Below are 24,946 nucleotides of genomic sequence, written 5' to 3' on the forward strand. Positions count from 1 at the left end.
TCCGTTGGGTTTTCATGACTGTGGTCTTCTGGAAGTAGAGCACCAGTACTTTCTTGCAGGGTACCTCTAGGTGGACTCGAATCTTCAACATTTTGGTTAGCAGCCAAGTGCTTAACCATTGGCACCATCCAGGAACACCAGATTAGTCTCCTCTGGTCTCCTGTTTTCAAACCTGTGGTTGAGTTGAGGGCTCTTTAGTGACATGCCTTTTGGTCAATTTCCAAGGGCCGTCATGAGGTGGTTGTATATTTACAGATGCGAGAACTGAGACCCTGAGAGGGGAAATAACCTCACCAAAAAAAAAAATGCCAAACCCTTTGCTGTCGAGTCAATTTCCATTCATACCAACTCTACAGCGACAGAGTAGAACTGTCCCCACAGGGTTTCAAAGGAGCAGCTGGTGGATTTGAACTGCCAACCTTTTGGTGAGCAGCTGAGCACTTAACCACTCCGCCACCAGGGCTCCAACTTCACTTACGATCACCCAGACTGAGTCCTTCTGAATTCTAAGACTGTCCTTGCGGCCACTGCTACCTTCCCTGACAAGGAAGAGCCTGGAAGGTCTCTCTTCCCCCACTCTCCCAGTGCACCTCCCAGAGAAGGTGCCCCACCCCCACCCCAGTTGAGCCTTGAAGTACAAGTAGGAGTTGGCATCACGAGGGAGGGGAGAGGGCAGATGTACTCAGGCAGTGGATGAAGAGAATATGATTATGTCCTACTCTGTAGCTCTGCCTTGTGCAGGGTTTCTCCCTGTGCCTGCCTGGAATCTGGGTTTGCTCTTGAGTGGTGTGGGGGACTCTGGGGTTCCGCCAATAAACATGGGCTGAGCCTCTGCCTTTTCTAAAGCTTCTCTAGCTTTAAGGGGAAAAAGGCTTCACTGAGGAGGCAAGGCTTGCCAAGGCTTGAAAGATGTTTGCTGGGCAGACAGAAGGGGGGTGGAGGAGAGGGGAGGAAGGGTGTTCCAGGCAGAGGGACCCAGCATGAAGAAGGGCAAGGAGATGTGAAACAGCCTGGCCTGTTAAGGGATAGATGAGTTCAAAATTGAGGGTAAAGAGAGATGAGGTTGCCAAGGCCACCAAGGGCTAGGTCCTGTCCCTCCCTCCCACCATCATGGTGGACCCTTCATGCCATATTGGGGAATATGACTTGCTTCCATAGATACTGTAGGGCCATGTGAGGCTGTTAAGCAGTGGAGGTGAGAGATGTTGAGGGCTGAAACAGGAGTTGGAGGTGAAGAAGATGGGATAGGAGTGGGGTACATCACTTTTTCCCCTTTCCAGAAACTTACTACACCATCTTGTCTCCTTGTCTGGAATGTCTTTCCTTGCCCTCTCCATTTTTGAAACTCCTCTTCATCCTTCAAAGCCCAGTTCAAATTCACCTTCTCTGTAAAGTCCCCACACCCCCCTTAGAAAAATTCCTCAAATATAAGGGAAATCCCTTTTTTGAGGACTAGACTGAGGCTTACACCTTAAGCCCCATGAAGGTGGGGACTTTATCCTGTTCACTGCTTTATCTCCAGCTTCTAAACCAATGCTTGGCACATAGTAGGCCCTGTTGACTGATTATTGTTGACTGACAGACTGAACGTTCCTATAACACTTGACACTGTGGTATGATAACCACAATAATAACAGGAGTATTGGTTGTAGCTAACATTTATTGACAACTTCAGTACCAGACACTGCTGTGCTGAGCACTTTAGATACACACACTCACACACACACACACACACACACACACATACAGTCTCTCTTTATTAACTGTGGTAAAAATGTATGTATGTAAAAATGGCATGGGGTCAGACTTCCTCTAACTTCAGGGGGAAAGAGGAGAATCACCATCAACATCAGCCCAAAGCTGATTGGCTATGAGGTGGAGATAGGACATACCTCTACTTTCCAACCTATCTACCAGTTCTGACACCAGCCATCCCTCCACTACTCTCTCTACTTCTTTACTGGGTTCAATAATTTGTTGGAATGGCCACACAAAATTCACAGACCATACCTACGATTATGGGATTTATTAGGGAAGTAATAGGTTACAATTCAGGATCAGATCAACTTGAAAGTAACAGGAACAACTCAGGACACAGTTCTTCAATTAAGACAGCTTCTTCTTGGCCATGTCCGTAGGCAGGCTGCTCTCTTGGCCCTTGGCCCTTGTTCTCAGCTGCCTCGGCCGTCGGCTTGGCCTCTACCCTGCTCAGGCAAGTGTTACAAAGCTCTTTAGCTTTACTAATAAGTGCCTGGAGGCACCCCACTCTGCCAGGAAGCCTCCTGCCCGAAGACACTCAACTCTCTCACTCTGTGGGCTGGCAAGCCTAGCTCCAGCAACAAGTGCCCAGAAGCGCCCCACTCTGCCAGCAAGCCTCCTTCCTGGAGGCTCTCAGCTGTCTTGCTCTGTGGACCAGGAAGCCCACTGTATCTGTCTTACTTCATGGGCCACCAGAAAGCCCATCATGCTGTCTTATGCCTGTCTCCTGGTTCTTCTGCTATCATTTTTCTGTGGCTGGACTCTGCTGTGCTTTTCAATACTTCTCGCTGTCTCACGGTGTTACAGCTCACTCCTTCTCCTGGGTCTAGGAGGCTCTCAGTGTAGGGATCCCGGGTCCAAAGGACACACTCAGCTCCTGGCTCTTCTTCTTGATTGTAGTGAGGTCCCCCTCCAACCTCTGGATTGGCTCCCTTTAAGCCTAGCAGGATGGCAAAACCAACCAATGCCCTTCAAGAGTTCCATGTATCTTATTTGCATGGTCCCACTCCTGCAAGGGTTCCACACACCTTATTTGCATTAACAAAACTGTCCAATCCCCTTGTTGGACCACAAGTGTCTTATTTGCATAGTTCCACTCACTCATTTTGTGGGAGTTACAAGACCATGGCTAGAAGGACCATGTAATAGTAACTCACTGCACCACAATATAATGAAACATTTTTCAGTTTAACATTTTTATATGTACACAGTTCAGTGACATTGATTACATTCATTGTATTGTACAACCATCATTACTATCCATTTCCAAATTTTTCTATCACCATTAACAGAAACTCAGTGCCCCCTAAACAATGACTTTCCCTTCCCCTGCTCTCTCTTACCCCTGGTACATTTGGTTTCTATGCATTTACGTGTTCTAGGTATAAGTGGGATCATACAGTATGCAGTGTTTGTCCTTTTGTGACTGACTTATTTCACTCAGCATAGTGTTTTCAAGGTTCATCCATGTTGTAGCATGTATCTCAGGACTTTATTTCTTTTTATAGCTGAGTAGTATTCTATTTTATGTATATACCACATTTTGTTTATCCATTTGTCTGTTGAAGGACATTTAAATTGTTTCTGCCTTTTGACTATTGTGATTAGTGCTGCAGTTACACACACTGTCTCTTTAAACTGCACAGTGACCCCATGAGGAAAGGATTATCTCTATTTTATAAATGCAGAAACAGGCTCAGAGAGGTTAGTAACTAGTCCACGAACACACAGCCAGGAAGTGGGACAAAGTTGGGATTTGAACCCAGCTCCTCTGAATCCTATTTAGGAACTTTTAAAGCCTCTTTATTTGTTGATTGTCTACCTCTTTGATCTTTATAAAATCAGGGACTGTTTTATTAATTTTAAAAATTCTTTGTGGATTAAGGAGCTAAGATTTGAACTAAGATTTGTTAAACAACCCCTACATGCCAGGCACTCAACACTGAGTCCTCTCAAGGACCCATTTACAGCTGAGGAGACTGAGGCTTGGAGAGGGAAGGGACTTGCCCAGGGTCAGCTGGGACCTGAGCCTGGGTCTGTCTGCCACCTCTTTCCACAGAGTCACTGGGCCCAGCCTCATGCTGGGCCATCAGATGCTGCCCAGTTGATACTTCCAGAATAGAAGAGGAGCAAAGGCTCTGAGGTTGACTGATTTGTTCAGGGGCACACAGGACACAAGGGATGGGACTGGGCCAGAATTAGGTCTCCCACGTCTAAGCCCGGTGTGCTCCGCACTGTGGTCACTGATGAGGACAGGAAATCCTGAGGCAGGAATGGGTACTGTTGTGATTGCCCCAGCTTGTTAGACATATGAGCTCCAAGGAGGCAAAGCTGACCTGCACCGGGATGGTCAGGGACAGTGTCTGAAGCGGGCAGTCTGAAGGGGACTTGCAGGAGAGGGCGAGAGGTCTCCAGACGCTGCACAGCACGGGTAAGCTTCCAGTCACTGACTGACCGGAAGGAACCTCCAGGCTTTCGAAAGGCAACCCGCACAGGGCGGAAGCGTGAGTGGACAGGGGCCCTAGGCATTGGCTGAGGGCTGAGCACCCTCTTGTTGCCAGTCCAGTCCGCCTCTGCAGGGATCCGCCAATCAGAGATGCCTGCTCCATCTCATTTGCATGACCACACCCCCTCGCTTCTGTCAGCCTCTGCCCCCAGAAGTGTGCCTCCTTGGCCAGCGTCCCATTTCAGGCCCCCTGTGCGGAGCTCGCGTGGGAGGGCAGGAGTGGGGGGCTGCGAGGTGGGAAGGGCCGACCCGCTGCTAGCCGGGCGGTACTATTCTTAGCTCAGGGGCTGGCGTAGTTCGCATACTTGGCGTTTCTCATGTCTGGCTGGCCAAGGCTGTCGCCTCTCCCCCCCACCCAACTTCCTCTCCCCTTTGCCCTCTTAGCCAGCCTTAGGGGAATCTAGGGTGTCCGGGAGCTGCCTCAGGATGGTCGAGCTAGCACAAGGAAACTGAGGCCTAGAGAGGGGGCGTGACTTTCGGCGGTGCATGGAGGGAGAAAGCGGTAGTAATGAGCCTCGTAACCAGATGGCTCGGAGCCTGGGCCCTGCCGGCAGACAGACCTGGCCTTGAATCTGGAGCTGACGCTAGCTGTGGCATCCTTAGCTTGTAGTCAGGGAAGCTTTTCAGAAACAGTCAAGCTGAGAGCTGGAGGACGAGAGGGGTCAGTCAAGGGGAGGTGGGGGAGGGGAGAGGTAAGTATTACGTTCCAGGGAGAGGGAACTGTGTGTATGGTGGGGGAGCCCTGAGTGGGCTAGGGCTTGGCATGAGAAGGGCAAGGTGGCTGGAGCATAGCCAGCTGGGGCGAGGGTACAGAAGACACTGCAGAGAGGATTGGAGCAGATTTCCTTTCCTCCCCACCCTTCTCTCCCTTATTCCATCACTCCCGCTTTCTGGATCTGGTTCCATTGAGGTAGGGGTAGGGTTGTGAAGAGATGGGCAAAGATCTGAAGCAGACCCTGCCCCAGGTGGACCTCTCCCAGGGATAGGGGGCCCAGCCACCCCTGACTGTCTCAGGAGAGGCTCATTCCTTCCTCAACATTCAGAAGGAGTATGCTGAGCACCAACCTTGTGTCCGGAGCTGGGGACTCGCTGGCCAGCAAAGCAGGCATGGTCCCAGTCTTCCAGAACTCACAGCCCCAAGGGGGGAGACGTTTGGTGAAAATAACCTCGTCAATAGACACCAACTCTCAGAGTGCTGTGAGAGGGTGCAGCACCCTGGTTTGGGAGTCAGAGGAGGCGTCTCTGGGGAAGAGATGTTTTTGCTGAGAGCTCCAGGGTGGGTGGAATTAATTAGGGTGTGGGTTGGTGGGGTGGAGGGTGTGGGAGCTAGAGAAGAGAAAGTAGCATTCCAGAAACAGCATGTGCAAAGGACCTGAGGCCAGAGCACAGAGGAGGGGGTGTGGTGGGTGTGGACACATCCCATAGGGCCTGATGGTCATATAATATTAAAACAAAGTCTGGATTGTCAAGGGCCAGAGAGGTGATGGCATCTTAAGAGCTGGATTAGGGGGGAGATGGCAAAGTGGGTGGATTCAGGAGACATTTGGGAAGCAGAGTCAACTTAGTGATGGCAGGATGTAGAGCTGGGCGATAACAACTCCCATTTATCGGCTCCCAGCAACTTTGTCAGGCTGCTGTCCCTATCTTCGTTTTGTAGCTGAGGAAATAAAATCTGTGTGACCTTGACTGATGACCTTGAGATCACAGTCAGAAAAAGGCTGGGGCCAGTATCAATGGCAAGAATGTCCCTTTCTTCCTGTCAGCCTCCTTGATACTGTGACTGTGACAGTGTCCCTTCTCTCACCAGCCTCCTGTCCACCACCCCTTGATGCCCCGTGGGTTAGCCCAGCCTTCCCTACCTAGCGCCAGAACTGGATAGGGGCCAGGAGGCCAGGGTGGTGGTGGTGGGGCGGGGTGTGTGTGTGTCTTTGTGTGTATGTGACCCTTACCAGAGAGACAGCTCAGCTGTTAAATGAGGTAATGCATTTGTAGCATGCCTGGCATATAGTAAGCACTGGACAAATATTAATTACTGTTGTGGCTCTTATCATGTCCCCAAATTGGGGCCAGGCAGACTTGTGAGGAGGAGGGTCTGAGGCTGAAGATGATGCCATCTGTCCTCTTCTGACCACAGAGTCCAGCCCAGAAACCACCCCAGCTCCCTCATGGGCAGGAGCCCAGGGAGGTTGTTTGTCCCTGCAGAGCCACCATCCCCTCCACCCCTCCAGCTGCCTCTTGGGCTTCCTAGACTAGATTAGGGAGAGGTTCAGCTCATAGGCAGGGCCATGTGTGAAGGGGAAGGTAGGGGTGACCTGGGTGGGTTGGGCAGGGCCTGGGGTGAGGGGGTGGGTGGTTTCAGGGGTGGGGCTGAGAGCCTCTCCCTGCAGGAGCCCCATGTACCCTGGGGGAGACTTTCGGAATCTGCTGAGACCTGCCCTGGGAGGGGATGTGGTCTCAGCTTGACTAGGACTGAGCTCTCCCCTGAAAGAAACCAGTAGGTGTACCTGTTGACACTGCCCAGGTGGTCAGACAACAGGAAAAACTTCTGCAGATGGGAGTGGGGACGGTGAGCCACACTCAGAGTTCGCCCCTGGTTCCCTCTGAAATGAACTGTCCAGTGTGGGGTCAGGCAATGGATACAATGATTTTGGACAAGAGTCATTGCAGGCATCCTCCTGCCTCCAGGAGTGACTGCCCCTAACGTGGTCTAGCCTGAAAAGGGATTCTGACCTCTTCCTAGTACTCCTTGACCAAAGGGAGACCCCTCCTAAGGTACCACAGTCACTCTGTCCTGCAGAGGACCCTTCTCTGCAGGACATGGGTCAGAGATGATCCTAGGTCATGACTGGGGACTGAGGAGCCCAGAGGGGAGCAGGTTGACAGAATGAGGACACCCTGCCCTCTCTGGACTGAGGGAGGTAGGGCGTGACAGATCTGGGCCAGCAGGGGGCTCTGCTGTACACAGGACCTGCATGCCTGTCTCTGCCTTAGTTGTGTGCACCCTTCAGTGTGAAGCACATTTTTCTTGGAGTGCATGAGAGTGTTGTGAGGACAGGAACTTGTCTCTGTGCGCACCCCCTTGTGTGTATATGTTATGAGTGGTATATAAGCATACGGGGGGTCTACAGCTGTCTGTGCACGGGGCCTCTGGGATGTCTTTCCAAGACATGGATGACTTAGTGGGTTAGAGTAGACGTGTGTGCCATGTAGGATCAAGTGTTGGGGGGCAGGATCTCCCCACTTAGGTGGGCTTCTGCTAGAAAACTCTTCATTCCAAGGTTCTGCTGCCTCGGGGTACAGCCTTTATGCCTCCATCAGTCCGGCCCCTGACTAACTTGTCACTACCAAGGACCTACTGTGGGCAAGGTTCAAACTCCCCCAGGAGCCTGGGGGCTCCCCCTGGGTGGGGAGCGCCCCCGGGTGGGAACCTTCAGGGTCCAAAAGACCACAGTAGGGGCTCTCAGAAGGTGCAGTGGAGAGGGGTGGCAGGGAAGGTCCTGTCCTGGGCTACTTGTGTGGGCAGGGCCTGCTCCTAGGCACTGAGAGGAGACCCATTTATTTGTTCCATCTCCTTTCAACAAATATTTTTTGACCATCTACTTTGTGCAAAACACTCTAGTAGGCATATGCATTTCTGAAAATTGGACAGCCATTGTCCTTAGGGAGTGCTCAGTCTGATGGGGGAGACCAAGATCATGCCCTTGGGCACCCTCCAATCTGAGGGAAAAGACCCAGGCCGTGCCCTCTGGGAGACCCTAGGCTGGTGTGGAGTGAAAAAGCCCCTGCTTTGAGGGACTCCTAGTTTGAGGAGGGGAGGCACAGCCCCTTTTCTTTGGGGTGTGCCCAGACAGGCCCAGAGACCAGAATGGATACATGGAGGGCATGCACTGAGACAGCCGAGGGGCTGCCGAGTAGCATACATCAGGGGGTGGAGAGGGCTTGTGGTGGGCCCTGTCCCACACGCCAGCCCACAGTTGCCTGGGCAACAGCCCTGATGTTTACTTTGTGGCTGGCTCCAGACTCACCCTTTTCTGCAAGTGCTCATTTCCCACCATAAGGAAAGATGCTCTCTTCATTCTCCCCTCCCCCTGGTGTCCCTGAGGAGGTAGCTGGCTCTCCTGCTGGGTGGAGGCCCTGCCAGCCTGGCACTTTTGCCATGCGTCTTGCCTGCTGGGAGCAGGCCCCATCCTGGGTCTTGCATTGCCCACCCCTTCCCTACTTCCAAAGGGTCTGTAAGACAGGGCTCTGGAGTTGCCAAAGCTTCTGCAATGGAAAGGGGGCTCCTGATGACTCCTCTGCTCCTGAGGAATTGGGGTGGGTCAGGAGCCTGTAGAACCTGGGGCTGGCAATGCGAGGGGTGATGATGCCCATGTAAGTGGGTTCACCTGTGTCTGTGTTGACGCCTATAAGTGTCTGCATGTGTCATGTGTCTGTGTACATGTGGCAGAGCGTCTGCATGTCTGAATGTAGGTGTAGCTGGGTGTGTGAGGGTGTGACTACCCAAAAGGCGATCAAAAGCATTTATTGAACCTCTACTATGTGCTCAGGGCTTATGCTAAGGACATTCTTTAATTTACTTGATCCTCCCAGTAACCTATGAGGTAGAAATTAGTGTCATTCCCATTTTAATGGTGACAAACTGAGGCTTGGAGATTTAAGTAACTTTCCTGAGTTCTCACAGCCAGAAAGTGATAGAGATGGGACTTGAACCCAGGAGTCCTGGACTCCAGAGGACTCTGAGTCCACGTGCTAACCTCTAAACTACGCTGCCATTGAAAGAACTTTGGAATTGCATGCCTTTTGGGTTTATCTCTGCCCCTCCCTGGGATGGGGGTGGGATGTCTGCCATTGGAAACTGCTTCCTTCTACTCCTAAAGGCAGGTGCCCCTCCCCCAGCCTCCCTTGGCCCAGCTAGGGAGTGGGTGAGAAGTGTCACAGCCATCCCAACCCTGGGCAATATTGGCCCTGGATGGGGAGGGCATGGTGTCTGGGGAGACCCTGGAAACTACTGCTTGCCAGCAGGCCAGACTGAATGTGGGGTCCCCAGGCTCCCAGTGACAAGGGCTATCTGTGCACTGTGGGGGTTGGGGAGATGCAGGCTTGCTTGGCCGGCTCATCCACTTGGCCTGTTGGGGCATGTCAGGCGGGAGCCACGGCACAAGTAGTGCTGGGAACCAGGCTCTGAATGGGGCAAAAGGGTGGAGGAGGACCAAGGGGGTGGTTGCCCTTGAGGGAGGAGACTGGGGCAGGGGTTGGAAGCCCTGGTGTGGGCTGGCAGGCCTGCCTTTGGTATGGCATTGCCTGCATGCCTGGGATGGATGGCACTGGTGGGGGAGGGGGGTTACTGCTTGTAAGGTTGTGGGGGTGGTTATGGGTCTGTGTTTGGTGGTGTGCCATGGGTGTGTGGGACCAGATGGAGCATCATAAATGCTGGATGGTTCTCTGGGGGTGGGGACATTGTTTGTAACATTGCGGTTTGGGGCCTACATTCTGGGAGGGGATACTAAGCAAGCCAGAGGAAGGAAAAGCAGGCGGGATTGACCCTGAACCCCTCTCTCTCATGTCCTTAACCCCATGCCCTTCAGGGCTCTCAGTTTCCCTCTTTTTCATATCCCCTGACCCTCGGGCCCCAGGACATTCTCCTCCCCTTCCCCAGGTCCTGGGTGCCAGGTTCTCGCAGCTGCAGACATCCCCCCTCCAGCCCAGATCACCTTCTGTGCGAAGGGCTAATCTGGGAGGCCCCTGACCTCCCCCTCAAACAAACTGTCCCCTCCCAGAGAGAAGAGGCCCCACACCCCTGAGGTTGGGTCTTTCTTGGTGTGTGTGGGTCTCCTTTGGTGAAGGTGAAGTCAGCTGGCTTGAACTTAAGTCTGGAATTTGGGGACCCCTAAAGGATTCAGGAGCTGGGACAATGCCACTAGAACTGTAAGTGCCCTGAGGGCAGGAACTGTGCTTGTCTTATTCTCCAATGCGTCCCAGCCCCTGGCTCACAGCAGGCACTCAAGACATGGTTGTCAAATGGATAAACAAGAGGGTAGTGGAAAGAGATTCTGGTTAGGGGTTAGAAGGCCTGGGGTCTGATTCTAAAGTAGTAAAAGTGAGGCCTTGAGTCTATCATTTGTCCTCTTTGAGCCTCAGTTTCAATACCTGAAAAATGGTGAGAAAAACAAGCCCTGCCATATCCAATTCTTAGGGTAAAGATCAAATGAGATAAAGTGAAAGTACTTTCAATCAGTAAAGGATGATGATCTTATTTGGAGAGAGAAGCCACAGGGAAGACTGGATACTCTCTCCTTGAGGGTACAGCCCCCAAACCCCACCCAGGGATTCTCAGAAAAATAAGATTGAGTGGATTTTGCAAGCTGGTCAAACTAGAGGGGGACGGGAGGGGCTGTTCAGTGGGGTCATTTCTGATTTGGGGGGAGGAAGCTGCGGAGGGCGTATGGGGAGGAGGACTCACCACAGGCAGGAAGGCTTGGAATAGAATCTCAGCAACGCCTGGTATTTCCCAGCCCTCAGCCCCCTCCCCCACCACCCTCTGGGGCCCACCCCACATTCCTTTCCCAGAGGAAATGGTGGGGGGATGCTGAGAAGCGCCCCAGGCCTGGTGGATCATTTATGTACAACTACGTACAACGTTCAAGACTCTATGATGTACGTCCACCTCCCAAAGTCCTGGTAGAGGCGGGTGGTGTGGAGGTGGTGGGAACAGTGTGGGTTTATGTTGGGAGAGTTAATTACCTGCTTTGCTGGGCCTTGCTGTCCCTGCCAGGTTAAGGGGCAAGAAATGGACATTGCAAATATGGCTGATCATTTCCAAGGTCTTTGGATGCAGAAACCCCATATGGTTTACCCCTCCCTGCAACTCCCAGAGCTCTCAACAGTACCGAGGGAGGTGGATTCTTGCTCCAGGCCCACTAGCAGCCCTTTTGGATGTGAGAGGCTCCATGGGGCATGAGAGGGGAAGCAGGAACTGGACTTGCAGCAAGAGGAAAGGAGGTTAGGCAGCTGGAGGGACTTACTGTCCACTTAGGAGAGTAGGCCAGGCTCTAAGTCTATGACATCCCTGTGGCCGTTGCCCTCCCTTGGGGCCACATAGTCTGACAGGGTTGAGAATCTCTTATTGGCACTTCCAATTGTCTATGAGTGTCTGGCCTTTGGAGAACGTGACAGGGAAGCCACTGGCTTTGGGAGTTGCCTCCTGAACGTCTCAGCAAGAGCAGGGGTGGCTCCAACCCAGAATCCTAGGTTTTCTAGTTATTGAGGGCCGGGGGAAGGGATGCTGATGGGAATGCGATGTGAGCATTTGTCCTGCTCCCCCAACCGAGGTCCCTTCCAGCTCTGCCCCAAAGCCCTCCTGACTCAGCGCTGGTGGCAGCCTCGCTCTTCCCGTCTGGCTTCCGCCAGGGGTGGGGGTGGGGGTCCAGCTCCTGCATAGGGGCCCAGCAAGCGGCAAACAGGAAACAGGAGAACAAAACCGCTCCCTGGCTGACACAGGCAGAGGGCCGCCCCCACAAGCCTCACCCTCACCCTTCCTCCTCTCTTCCTTCTCCCTCCCTGGATCCTGCCCAACCCCCATGGTCCTCTATTTCTCCTCCTTCTGTGCCCTCAGGCTCCCCACCCCTCCCTCTGTCCCATCTCCTCTCCCACCCCTCTGTTTCTAGGCCTCCCCACACCTTGTTGACCCCCATCTCTCCTCCCTTCCTTCTACCCCCTAGATTCTTCTCTCCACTCTCTGCCTCTCTAGTCTCAGACCCCTTTCTCCATCAAGTACCTCCCATATGGCCTACCATCGGGCAAGTCCTTACCTGGGAACAATGGGTGATGGACAGGGCAGGGAGGTGGGGAGGAGCTGTTTTTAGGTATTGATGATGGGGAGGGAAGGGGAGACTGACTCTTTAGTTCGGTTTTCCCTTCTGGCAGCTGCCCCACAATGGCCCGATACTTAGGACTCTTCCTCCTGGATGCCTCCTCCTAGATTTGGGAGCAGGGTTGGTCTGGAGCTGCTGCCTACCCCACCCCCAGCCTCTCTTCCCTGGCCGATGGCCAGAATTTGGGTATAAGATCCAAAGTCAGAATGAGGGGCTTTGGGTTTGAGTCCCGGTGCTTCCGTAACAAGCTATGTGCACTTGGGCCTCAATTTCCTTCTCAGAAAATTAGGTCACAGTAGTGGCCCCAGGCCACAGTGAATGGCTGTGGGAAGAAGCACACTGTTTGTGAACAGCCACATGGGATAGAAATGGTGGTAGTGATCACACACCTACTTGCCAAGGCCTTTGCTGGCTCAACTGGGAAGGGGCCTGGGAAGGAGCCTTAGGACTTCCTGTCTGACTCGCATGGTGGGTTGGGGGGGAGGAGGGTTTGAGCTGAGAGTCCACTGTCAGTTTGGTGGTAGACCTTCTGGTTAGAGCTAATGGGCAAGTGTCCTGAGGAAGAGGGCCAATCATACTTCCCTGGGGTCACAGTGGGAGCTCCACTTGGGACCTTAGGATGTAATGTTAGAACTCTGGTGTGGGGGTGTTAGGAGTGTGTGTGTGTGTCTCATCTGGAAGGGCACGGCATCTGTGTATGGAGTGTGCCTGCTGGGCAGGGTCTGCCTGTCATCTGTATGCGGAGTGGGCTTTGTGGATGTCTCTGCGTGGGCTATGTATGGGGTGTATGGGTAGGTATGTGAGGAGCTCTGGTGGACTTTTAGGAGCAGAGTAATTATATTTGCAAATGTGTCTCTGTGAAATGTGTGGACCACATGTGTGTATGCATGGGAGGGTGTCCAGAGTGTGTGTGGTGTGTATACACCGAAGAGTGTCCACACACAATGTGTGTGTGCATGAGGGGAAGAGTGTTATGTGTTTATGTGTGCGTGTTTCTGTCGGTATGTGGACAGAGTGTGTGTGTGTGTGTGTGTGAGAATGGGAGGGTGTCCGGTACATGGATGTGTGTGTGGGGTGGGTCCGTACAGGGTGGGCAGAATGTGTGTATGCCCTATGTGAGGGCCATGGAGTGTATGTGTGTCTCTCCGGGGCCTGTGAGTTGGATAGGAGTGCATGAGTGTATGTGTGATGTGTACTAGAAGGAGTACACGTGGATGGGTGGGGGTATTGTGTGTGAGTTTTTGTGTGAGTGGGAGGGCGATGGTATGTGTATATGTGTGTGCCTGGGGTGGTTTGTGTGGGTGTTTGTGTGTGTGTGGGAGCAGGGCGGCCGCGGACAGGGGCCGCCCCGGAGGGGGAGGTGTCTGCCCTGTGCGACTCACCCGCGTGTCCTCGCAGGGGCGCCTTCAGCTGGGAGGCGCGGGAGGCGCGGAACCACTCCAGCCGTCCTGCCGCCTTCCGCGCGGGCCGTCCGTCCCCTCGGAGCCACTGGGCCCCGGCCCCGCGGCTCCGGGGGGCGGGTGGGGGTCCCCGGGGCCCGCCTGCCGCCCGGGGGTCCGAGGACGCCGCTTGCTCCGCTCCGAGGAGCGGCCGCGGGCCCCCGCACAGCGCGCCCCGCTCCGGAACCCGGGTCCGCGGCGCGCTGGGGCCCGGGCAGCGGCCGTGCCCGGGGACCCCTGCCGGCTGCGGCGCTTGTGGGCAGCGCCGTATGGCGCGTGGAGCGCGCGGGGGCCGGGGGCTGGCGCTGGGAGCGCGCCGTCGGCGTGGACTGCAGCGCCCCGGAGCCGCGCTGCCTCTGGCTGCCTTACCTCGGCCACAGCGACCGCCGCGTCCCCGGGTCGCGCCGGGCCAGGGTGAGCGCCGCCGCGGGGCTGGCGAGGCCGGGGGCGGGCTGGGCAGGCATTGGCAGGGAGTGGGTGGAACCGGGTCACCAACTCCCTGCGTTCTTGGAGGTGTATGCGCCCTGCATTCCAGAACCCAAGTCCCTGGAGTGGGGAGTGAGTGAGGAGCTTGGAAGATGGGGAAGGGTGGAAGACTTGGCGCTCTTTCAGGGGTGCTGGGCGTTAATCCTCAGTCTGGGTTCCGCAGTTGTGACCTACGGTGGGCTCAGCCATCTTGGTATCCAGACAGTGGAAGGATGGAAAGGCCAGGGCATTTTGAAGAGATCCATGGGGGAATCCTAGAGAGTTTGGGCTGTAAGGACCCTGAGTCAGAGCCAGGCAGGGGTTCCATGAATTGGCATGGTGGGCACTACCTGCTCTAAACCCGGTAGAGGACCTGGGCACAGGGGCACACAAGGGTTTTCTACTGAGCAGAGGAGACTGAGGAAGCAGAATGGGCCGCAGCAGGTAGTAAGTGAGCTCAGGGTGATGACTGGCAGGATTGGGGGTGGGGGCTGTGTTTCTGATGTCCAGGACTGGCCTAGTAGGGCGTGAGTCACACTGGGCACCATGCCCAGCATGAACGCTGTGCTCCCTGCAGTGACCTCTTTATGCTCCTGGGAGGGGAGGAGCAGGATTCCTGGGTTCTGGTTCCTGGTATTGCCAGCTCACCATGTGTCCACTTCTGCCTCTTTTGTGGCCCTGGGGCTGCCTGTCCTTCTCCCACCATCAGCTAGTATTTCTGGATGTCTCTTTCTTTCCTAGCATGAGGGCGGGGGTGTGCCCCTCTGACCCCCTCTCTCTCCATCACCTTGCCCCTGTGCCTGCCTCAGAGAGGCAGAGTTGGGAGTGTTTGTGAGTTGTACTCCTCTCCAATCTAATCATCTTTCTAGTTTTTATTGCTGGATCCCTCTCTGTTCTGCGCCCACCACCTCCCTCCCCCTCAAGATAAAAGCAAGACCCAGTGTTATTACAGGTCAGAGGGGAGGAGAGGAAACATACATGTATAACACCATGAAAGACTGAGGTGAAACCTAAGGAAGAACTTCCTACAGAGGAGATGCCAGACCTGGGGTTGTTATTGGGGGCTGTGGTTTCTCCTCTTCAGACAGGGAGATTACCACACTGACATTCCCAGGAGCCTAGTAGGAATGGGATGAGGGAAGGGAGATTGGAGGGAAGGAAAAGAGGAAAGGGAGAGGGAGAGATAAGGGAGGGGGTGCCAGTAGGGCCTGAGTGAGGAGGAGACCAGAGAGAGAGGAAGGCATGCTTGCTGCCCTGGATTACAGAAAGGGCCCCCCAGGGAGTGGCACCCCCAGGCAGCTGGCAGCTCCAGGCAGGATGTGCTGGGGGAGGCGTGGGGGGGCGGCATGTGGGGACCTGTCCCAGCCTCTTCTCATCACTGGGGCAGCTGGTGGCTTAAACCTTAATCCAGGACACCAGCAAGACAATGGGCTCTGCAAACAGTCTCAGCTCTGAGCCTGGGTTGGGGGCGTAGAGGGGGCAGCCCACACTGGGGAGGAGCAGGGGCTCTGGTAGAAGAGGGCAGTGGTGGGTTCCCCGAGGCTCTCCTCTCTCCCTTATCAGTTCCTTGTCAGGTCAGCAGAGATAGGAAATCCAGGGGATTTCAGCCTTTAGCAGAATTCCCAGAGAATGTTCTTTTCTGGGCTCCCCAGACCGCCATGGGGGTGTGGGACTCAGCGGGGGAGGCCAGGCTGTAGCTACAGCAGGAGGAGCTGAGGGGCCATCACTGGACCTCCCACCCAATTGGTCCTCCAGCTTTTGCTTGACTCCTCCCAGGGATGGGGAGCTCACAGCCTCATCTTGGTAGTTTTCCATTAGAACGGTCTCCCTTGCCTGGTGCCTCTCAGCCTCTTTGTATCTTCTACCTGGCTCTGTCCTCTGGGACTATATGAAGAAAGCCTATTGCCTCTGTCACATTTTTCTTTAATCTTTTTCGATTTGAGGACATACCCCCTTCCCCTAGGCTGCTGGACAGCAGCCCAGTGTCCCATCCCATGCAGAAATTCCTAGCATAGGGCTGTGTACCGGCAGGCTCCTCCCCCTGACCTGTGCACAGGCGGGGGTGGGGGGGTGGGGGGCTGGGGGTTGGGGGGGTGTAGACAACAGTGCGGTGGGAGCTCCTCACCTCAGAACTAGTGGCTTCTCTCCCTCTGTACCGGCCCCTCCTTTCTTCCCTCCACTGGAGGGTTCTGCCTGGTGCCAAAGGGGAGTGAGGGGGCTGAGGACTGTTTCTGGGTAGAGCCCTTGGATTGGGGGCAGTGGGCAGGCTAGGCTGCCTGACGTTGGGGGTCCAAGAGCCCCTGAGGGAGGCCTCCTGGCTTTTCACTAGGCGCTTCCCCCTTGGCTCTGGTCTTCTTCAGCCTGTCTCCTTTGGGCACATCTCTCTGACACCCTCCTATCACCTGCTTTCTCTCTCTGTGTCCAAGAAGGGGACCTGAAGGGAACCTCCTCTCAGGCACTGCGCTGTCCCTCCTCTTCTCCCTCATGTCCCAGGAACAGACCTGTGCTCCCCCATGCCTTTGTCTTCAGACGCCCTCTGCCATGTCATCTCAGGGAATCCCAAGTATTCTGGCAGGTCAGCCAGAGGGCAGATGCCCGCCTTAGGTGGGCTGCTCTGTTCCAGTGAACCAGCCAGACCTCTGAGCTGGGCCCAGAGCCTCCAAGTCCCTTCTGTTGTCTGATGTTTGCTCCACTCCCTCGCTGCTCTTAGTCCCCTGCGTGTTCCTGCTGCTGCTCCTGAAGGATTCACGTGTGTACATTTGTGTGTCTGCCTAAGTGTGCGTGTGCATGCCTGTGTGTCTCTGGTGCGTGCTGTGTGCATGTGTCTGTATGTGTGTGTGCATGAAAATCTGTGGGCTATGTGTGACTGTGTGTGTAACTGTGTGTCCTCATCTGTGTGTTCACATCTGTGTCTGAGTGCATATTTGCGCCTGTGTGTCCATGTGTTTGTATGAGTGCCTGTGAATGTGTCTGTGTCTGCACGTGTGTGTCTGTCTGTGTGAGCATGTTACACGCAACTCTGTGTGCATGTGTGTGAGTGGTTATGCAGCAGGCAGGAATGAGCTCAGACAGCAGCAGGCATTTCCCAGGTAGGGAGGCTGAGTGTTTGGTGCATACGTAGGAGGTGCTCAGCGAACATTTGCTGATCTGAACGAACCTCCAGTTCCCTGCAACAAGTTATTTCCCTGGAGGCAAGGCATCTTGGGTGGACTGAGGAGAAAAGAAAGAAGGCAGGAGCCATTGGGCTGATGAAGGTGGGAGAGGAAGGAAGGGGTGAGGAGGAGTACATGGACAGGGAGGGTACCTGACACCCTAGGGTCTATGGGCCTCTCCCGGTCCTCTTCACATCCTCTGGGCTGCAGAGAGAGGTGCCGAGTATGCAGACTCGGGAGTTCAGACCACACTGGTGTTCAGCCCTCTCTCCCTGTGCTCCCACAGCTGCCACTGGGCCCGAGAGATGGGTGCTCTGCTGGGCGCCCCCTCCGCTGGCAGGGGCCCCGCACTCTGCTGCTGCACAAAAGTCTCCAGGATGGCTTCGGCTTCACCCTGCGCCACTTCATCGTGTACCCGCCCGAGTCGGCCGTGCACTGCAGCCTGAAGGTACACCCAGCTATCCCACTGCCCCAGCTGGCCAGAGAAGCTTTTGCAGGCCAGGGGAGATTTCTTGGCGCTTGTCCCCTCCATGGTCCTTTTGACCCTCCCTGAGAAGCAGTCCTCCCTGAGGTTCAACCTGGCTCCTTTCTCCTGTGGCCTGGGGAGGAGTGTCACAGGGAGGCAGGGACAGCCCTGTCACTTGCGCTGTGTGATCATCATGGCTGGGCCATTTGCACTGTGTGATCAAGCCTCTGAACCTCTCTGGATGAGATCTCAGGGGAAGGGGTGGCTGGTTCAAGGCAAGGGACCTAGAGGTGGAGGAGCCAGGATGCTCAACTCATACCCCCAGACGCTTGGCCTCTCAAAGGAGACTGACCTTCTTAGAAGAGATGGAGTTCTCCGGGCCCCTTGTCCACTGGCCTCTTCTCAGCTGGGTCTGCTGCCTTCCTTCCCAGCCTGAGCTATCTGGGAGCATGTCCCAACCCACCTTTGAGACTCCTCCCAGAGTGTGCCAAGCTTATGCTAGCCCCAGCTCTATGTGCCGGGAAGAGCCCTGGGTTGGGATGAAAGGAGACCTGAGTTCTAGTCCTAGTACAGCTTCACCCTCCTGTGGCTCTTGGGGCTCCATGGCTCTTGCTGTGACCTGAGGGCATTTGGTGACTTAATCTCTAAGGACTCTTCCAACCCTAGAATGAACATCAAGTTCTCTGAGTCCAGGAACCAAGGGTATAGGTTGCAGGGAGAGGTTCCTGATAGCAAAGAACAGGGGTGACGGAAAACATGAGGGGCTCCAGGCAGGAATCAGGGCTCCACATGGGGCTCTACTCCTTTCCTCCATCTCTCTCCCAGCAGGGGTGGAGACAGATTTATTTTGGAGTCAATGAGCCCTTCTTTCCCCCTCCCCCAGGGCTGGGATCAGCCTGCACAGCTGTTGGGGGATTCTCCCTTAGGGATCTTGGTCCCACCTGCCAGAGAACCAAGGCATTGGATTTCATTGTCTGTGCTTGTGTGCTTGCATGTCTCTGTATGCACATGTGCACGTGTAGTATGATGGTCGTGCACACGCATGTATGCACTATCTCTATGCATGCATGTAGGTGTCTGTACATACTCAAGTGCGTTCATGTAACTGTGCCACTTTCATGTCCACATCTGAGTCTGGGTGCAACTGCTTAACTGTTCTCATTGGCTGCAGCTGTGCTTAGCATAAGCGGGGGCTGATGGTATGGGGGCGCTGCCCCACCCCTGATGCCCAAAACACCAGTCCCCTAATTCCCTGGAACCTTGATTTCTTCCTTCCCCCTTTCTCCAGAATGCCCCCGCCCCTTGGCCCCTGCCACCTTCTCTCAGGGGACCCTGCTGAGGGGTGACAATGACAGAAATAGTCTTCAGTGGTACAGGTTGTGTGGTGGACCTGTCTAAGAGAGGCATTGTTCACATGGGGCTCTGGGAGACCCCAGGTTGCAGTTAAGCCAGGGACAGGCTTCATCCCTTTCTCGGAACTTGCCCAGGGCTTAGAGGGCCCCGGCCTGGAGGCAAGAGGAGGCTGATGCCCCCCCTTTCCTGCTACCTGCCTGGAAGCCTGAGGGATGCAGCCACTCAGCTGTCTAAATGCATCTGTCTGCCTTTGCCACCCACTTGCTGGGCTGTCACCTCACATCAGTGGGTGCAAACCCCCATGGGGGGTGGGACAGAGGGCCTCTCTCCAGCAGTGCCCAGTGGCCTTCCTGTGGCCCACCCACCCTGTCCTAGCTAGGGTGCCAGAGTCCTGGGTTCTGGCCCGGCTCTGTCACCAAGTCTCTGGGTGGCCTTGGACGGTCATGCCCTGTCATCTGTGAAATGGGTGTATCCATGGAGGGGGTTGGATGAGATGACAACAAAGGTCCCCTCCAGCTCTAAAATGCCACATCCTGCTGGCTTGTCCTGTCTCTCTGACCGTCTCCTTTCCCTCATTCCTAATTCACCCCCAAACCCAGTGTCCTTCCCCATCACTCACCAGGATGATCCCAGCAGGCTCCCAGGGGATCCTCAACTCCATTTTGACCTCTGCACCTAGCTGCCGGAATCCTCTCCCTAATGCTAGTTTCATACCCACCCTCTCCCCCTCAAGAACCTTCATTGGCTTCCTCTTTATCTCTTTTCAAACCTGAATGTTTCCTCTGTCACTTGCTCATGTTGACTTTCTACTTTAGCTCAGCTGATCCACCCCATATTAGAAAACAAACAAACAAATAAACAAAAAACACTCATTGCCATTGAATCAATTCTGACTCATAGCGACCCTATAGGACAGAGTAGAATTGCTCCCTAGGGTTTCCAAGGCTGTAATCTTTATGGAAGCAGACTGCCACTCTTTCTCCCGCAGAGTGGCTGGTGGGTTTGAACCACTGACCCTTCAGTTAGCAGCCTGCCATCAAGTGTCTGCATGTTCCCTTCCCCTTACCCAGAATGCCTTCTCCCTGCCTCCCTCAAATTTGGCTCAAAATCCCCTCCCCGCAGGGATTCTAATCAGCACTTCCCTTCCCATTCTCTTAGAACTGATAGCTACTGTTTGCACTTGTCATGCCTGCTTATCTGTGTCTGCCTGGGTCTTCTGTGTGGGGGCTGGGACCTCCTCAAGGAAGGTGCCACGGGCCCACTCGTTGGATGTTGGGATGATGGGATCTGTGCAGCAGGAGTGAGAGAGGGGAGGTGTTCTTGGCCTTGGTTGTGATGTCCCAGCTGACAACCCTCCCACCCCTCAACCCCCACAGCTGGGCTAGTTGAAGGGAGATAAGGGGTGCAGCCACTGGGTGGTGGGAGTGGGAAGGGCCCGCCCTGGTGGAGCTGCTCCCCTCTCCACCCAACACCCACCCCCTTGCTGCTGAGGGCTGGGCAGAGGGCCCACACCCACCTCCCTGTCCCCTGCAGGAGGAAGACAATGGAGGCCGAGGAGGAGGTAAGGAGTGGCGAGGGGTGGGTCCCAGGGCTGGGTCTGTGCTGGGACTCATCCTCCCGCCTTCTGTCTCTTTCCCTCTGCCCTAAGTCTGCCTGGGTTTTGCAGCCCTGTGCTCCCTACCCCAACTTCTCTTCTTCCCTTTTCCTTCTCCCTCTCCTGTCCTCTTCTTCCCTTCCCTTTCCTTCCAGTCCTGCCCTGTCCCTTCCTACCCCTTCTCTTCCCATCCTGTCCAGTCCCTCCTCATCTTGCCTCTTCTCTGTTGCTGGTTTGGCTCACTCTGGGCATCTCCTCCTCATTCTCTCTCTCTCACCTCCCTCTGTCTTTCCCCACACTTGTCTCCCTCTGGGTCTGTCCGTTCCACATTCTGTGTGGGGTATGTCGGGGAGCAGATGGGAACCAAAGACCTGGCCCCTGCCCTTGAGTTGCTCCAGCCCAGACAGATCCACCAACAGAGGCACAGGCAGGGGCTGCAGAGAGCCCAGGGGCTGGGGCTGGGGTGAGTTGAGCAAGGGCTGTCCTTAGGGATGGAGAGAGTAGGGTCCTGTTGGGAGTGAGGGGGCCCTGAGGTCCTTTTTTCTTCAGATGTGAGCCTAACTTCCCTTGCTGTCACTCTTGCTATCGCAAAGGGCCCCTTGATGGCACCCAGGCTCCCTGGGGGTGAACAAGGCAGAATTCCTTAAACAGGCAGCCTTTTGGCTCTACCAATGGGGCTTCTACTGGGCAGCCATGGGCAGTTCCTGTCCCAGTGACTCCTTGGGGGAGGGGAGGGGAATAGCCCATTACCCTGATACAGTCAGCAGGGCATTGATACAGGGGAGAGTATTCCTGGGGTATATGAATTTCCACCCCAGGGTCTTCAGGCCTCTGTTGGGGAAGGGATGGGGTGGGAGGTGTAAGCATTGGGTGTTCATGCCCCTCCGTGTGTCTGGGAGCTTGAGGGCTTTTCTGTGACTCACCCATTCAACTTGGGAACTTGATACCAGCCTCTTTCAAAGCACCCTTTCCTTTTTTTTTCCCCCTCAACTTTTTTTTTTTCTTTCCCTGTCTGTCTCGGCCACTAGACAGTGAGCTCCTAAAGGGCAAGGACTGAGTTTGTTCCTTTTTCCTAGTTTCTAGCACGGGGGCGGGGGTGTGTGTGTGTGTGTGTCTTCTCTTCTGATTCTGTGTGCCCCTGGATCTGTTATGGTGTCCTGTGGTTGTGTGGGTCTGTGTATCTGTTTGTGTCTGTGTGAGTGTGATCATTCTGAGTGTGTGTCCCCTATGTGTGTAGCTGTGCATGGGTGTGACCTTCAGCAGCCACCCCCAGCTAACCTGGCTGATGCCCACCAGGACCCTCCCCCCGGCACCGCCTGGAGCCCATGGATACCATCTTTGTCAAGAATGTGAAGGATGATGGCCCCGCCCACAGGGCAGGGCTTCGCACAGGTGAGCTGTTCCAGTTACCTGGCTCTCTGTACCCTTCTGGGTCTCTTCTCCCTACCCTCCAGTTAGGATGAGATTCTGGGATCTAGATGTTGAGGAAATTCCTGTCCCCCCACCTTCATCTATACATGGTACCAGAGTTCTCAGGTGGGGCTGTTGGTGCCCCATGCTTACTCATACGTGGCCCCTTCCCTCGTCCTCAGGAGACCGGCTGGTGAAGGTGAATGGGGAGAGCATCATTGGCAAGACCTACTCCCAGGTCATAGCTCTGATCCAGAATAGGTGAGCACCCCCTGCCTCCCTTCCACATAATAGCTCCCGGCCCACCATGTCCCTGCATACCACCTTGGCCCTTCGCCTGCCCTGGCGACCGGGATCCCTGTTCTCCCAGTCCCCCTTGTCTTAGCCTAGACTGACCCTCTGCCCTATCTCCTTAGCGATGATACCCTGGAACTGTCCATTATGCCCAAAGATGAGGACATCCTCCAGCTGGTGAGTCCTGACCCTGCTCTCTGAGGGGTGGGACCCCTAGACCCTTCTCCTCAGGCACTCACTCCTGCCTCGGCCCTTCTGGGAGGCAGGGAGGAAAGGGCAAATCCTAGGGTGTAGGGGGCAACATGGCTTGGCATTGCCCAATCGGGGATGCCAGTCCCCTCCCTGGGCTGGGACTGGCCGTTGCTTCATTCCGGGCTGCTTTGTGCTGGGGGAGAGGAGGTGTTGGCCTTGGCAGGCAGGATTCCTGCTCGGGTATCTGGAAGGAGGGTGGCCCAGAGGGCCCTGCCAGACTGGCATGTTCTTGTCCGCACCCAGGAGAGATTGCCTGCTTCCCACACCCTCTCCCTGCCAGGCTCCATAAGTGTGTCTCTTACAGGTGTGTCCACCTGGCCCACCACATGCACTTACACAGCACACACCAGATGCCCCCACAGCACACCCCAGCTACCCCACCGTCATGTGTTCCATTCACACGACACACCATGCACCACAGTACACAAGCAGAACATACCAGGCACACAGCCACATAACACAACCCCACAGTTGCCCCTTCATACAGCACACTCTACCATCACAGTACACGAGAACACACACACAATGCACGAGACATGCCACACAAGGCACATGCCATGATACAGACAACCCGTCAGTGCTACACACAGGCACCCACCACTACACCCCCCCAAAACATCGCAGTGTGCCACAGTACATCTGCTCACAAACATTGCCATAGCCCAGACATATGCAGTCGTAATGCACAGGCTGAACCCCCTCCCCTGCGGGCACTCCTGCCCACCACACACCGTGAGGGCACATCCCACAAACAGCATATCTTGCACTCATATGTTTACATGTATCCATTTATAACACACACACAGACACACAGACACACACACACCCACAGACTCCCTCTCTCTCTGCCTGCCTCTCTCGCCCAGCCCTGACCCAGAGCCCAGGGCAGTCCTCTCTACCCAGTGTCTGGTTCCCTGGTCTCATGGGTTCCAGCCAGATGTCAGCTTGCTTGCCCCTGAGGTCACTGCCCCTCAAGGGAGGGCCGGGGGCCAAGCCCAGGAGGCCCTGGGAGCTGCCGTGCTGGCTTCTGCCCTGGCCGAGCTCTCGTAATCACTGTAATCACAGTGCCATGCTTGGCACCATGCCCCTCTGGGAACCTCCACCCTCTGACCTCCATTGTCCCCTTACCCTACCTGGGGAGGGGGAGGCAAGGCTGGAGGTTCAGAGAGATGGATGGCTTACCCCAAGTCTCAAAGGCCCTGCCTGTCCGTGCACCTCCCCCCAGGCTGAGACGAGGCAAGCTACTGGGAGGGTGACAGGGTGGGGCCTCGGGTGTCCCTGACTCTCTCCAGCCGGCGGGACAAGGGGTGGGAAAGGCAGCAACCTAGAACTCAGCTACGCAGGCTCGGGTGGGCAGGCAGTCCTAGATATCTGCATCTGGAGACCTCTGCTCCCCCCACCACATCTTGGCTGGCCAGAGGGTGGGGCCCAGGCATTCCTGTGGTTGGGAGCCAAGGCTGGAGGCCAATCGGGCCTCGGCAGCTGCTGACGCCACCGCCGACGCGGCGAGGCCCCTCCACACCCATCCTCTCCTCCCTCCTCCTCCCGCCAGCCAGCTTCTAGCCGGGTGGGGGCCGCGGGGGAGCCACAGGGAGGGCAGACTGAGGGGGTCCAAACGCCAGGGCTGGCAAAGTGGTCAGAGGGGGCTTAGCAGGGGATGGGGACAGCGGAGGCGGGCCAGGATGCTGCCTAGGCCAGCGCCACCGTGATGTGATGCAGGAAGCCCTGGGAGCCGGCAGGATGGCAGGAGGGAGAGGTATGTGAGTGGCCACCCCGTGTGCGCGGGTCCGAAGGGGGCTGAGTGTGTGCGGGTGTGGTTAGTTCATCCTCATCACATGATGTTTGTGCCTGGGACTGGGGGTGTAGCTATTTGTGTGTGTCTCATTGTGCTTTGCTATGTGTGTGTGTGTGAATGTGTTTTGGGTGTGTATGCTACAGTGTCTCCTTGTGGTGTGGGGTGTGTGTGTGTTTGATTTTACCCTCCCTCCCTTTGATGCTTAACGCTTAGAGAGGCCCCCCCTCCCCAAGCAGCTCATCAAGGGCCAGGCTGGGCCAGGGCCACAAGGCCGCTGTCCCTGGGGGCCACATCCTTTTTTGGCTGGGCCTGGGCGCCAGCCCTGTCACTCCTCAGCAATGCAGCACCAGCCCCAGCTCCCAGTGCCAAATTCCAGGCCTGGGGGCGGCAGAAGGTGGCTGAAGGCCCCTTGGCCTGCCTGGCACCTCTTCTGAGGCTGGCCCAGAGGGCAGAAGGTGGGCACACTCCTCCCCCTCAGTGGTCCAGGAGCCAGGCTTCTAGCTTCCCATCCAGGGGATGAGCGGGCAGCTGGACTTTCCCAACCTCCGCCCACCCCCAGCCTACCCCACCCTGGACACAACCCTTAGCTGG

General features: G+C 55.5%; 1 protein-coding gene across 2 annotated transcripts in view; it reads left to right on the top strand.

Annotated features, from left to right (window-relative positions):
• Positions 1-24,946, top strand: part of ARHGAP23 (Rho GTPase activating protein 23) — a 74,912-nt gene that overhangs the window by 8,778 nt on the left and 41,188 nt on the right. Inside the window, exons 1-6 of one of the 2 annotated variants that reach the window (XM_049859952.1) lie at positions 13,770-13,988; positions 17,478-17,639; positions 20,544-20,571; positions 21,901-21,996; positions 22,197-22,275; positions 22,431-22,485. In XM_049859952.1, the coding sequence (XP_049715909.1) occupies positions 21,930-21,996; positions 22,197-22,275; positions 22,431-22,485 (201 nt within the window). In that variant the 5' untranslated portion in view covers positions 13,770-13,988; positions 17,478-17,639; positions 20,544-20,571; positions 21,901-21,929. Of the gene's footprint in view, positions 1-13,769; positions 13,989-17,477; positions 17,640-20,543; positions 20,572-21,900; positions 21,997-22,196; positions 22,276-22,430; positions 22,486-24,946 lie in introns of those variants that run through there. The other variant, XM_049859951.1, reaches the window with a different exon arrangement.

The sequence above is a fragment of the Elephas maximus genome, chromosome 19 (genome assembly GCF_024166365.1).
Source record: "Elephas maximus indicus isolate mEleMax1 chromosome 19, mEleMax1 primary haplotype, whole genome shotgun sequence".
NCBI classification, from domain to species: Eukaryota; Metazoa; Chordata; class Mammalia; order Proboscidea; family Elephantidae; genus Elephas; species Elephas maximus.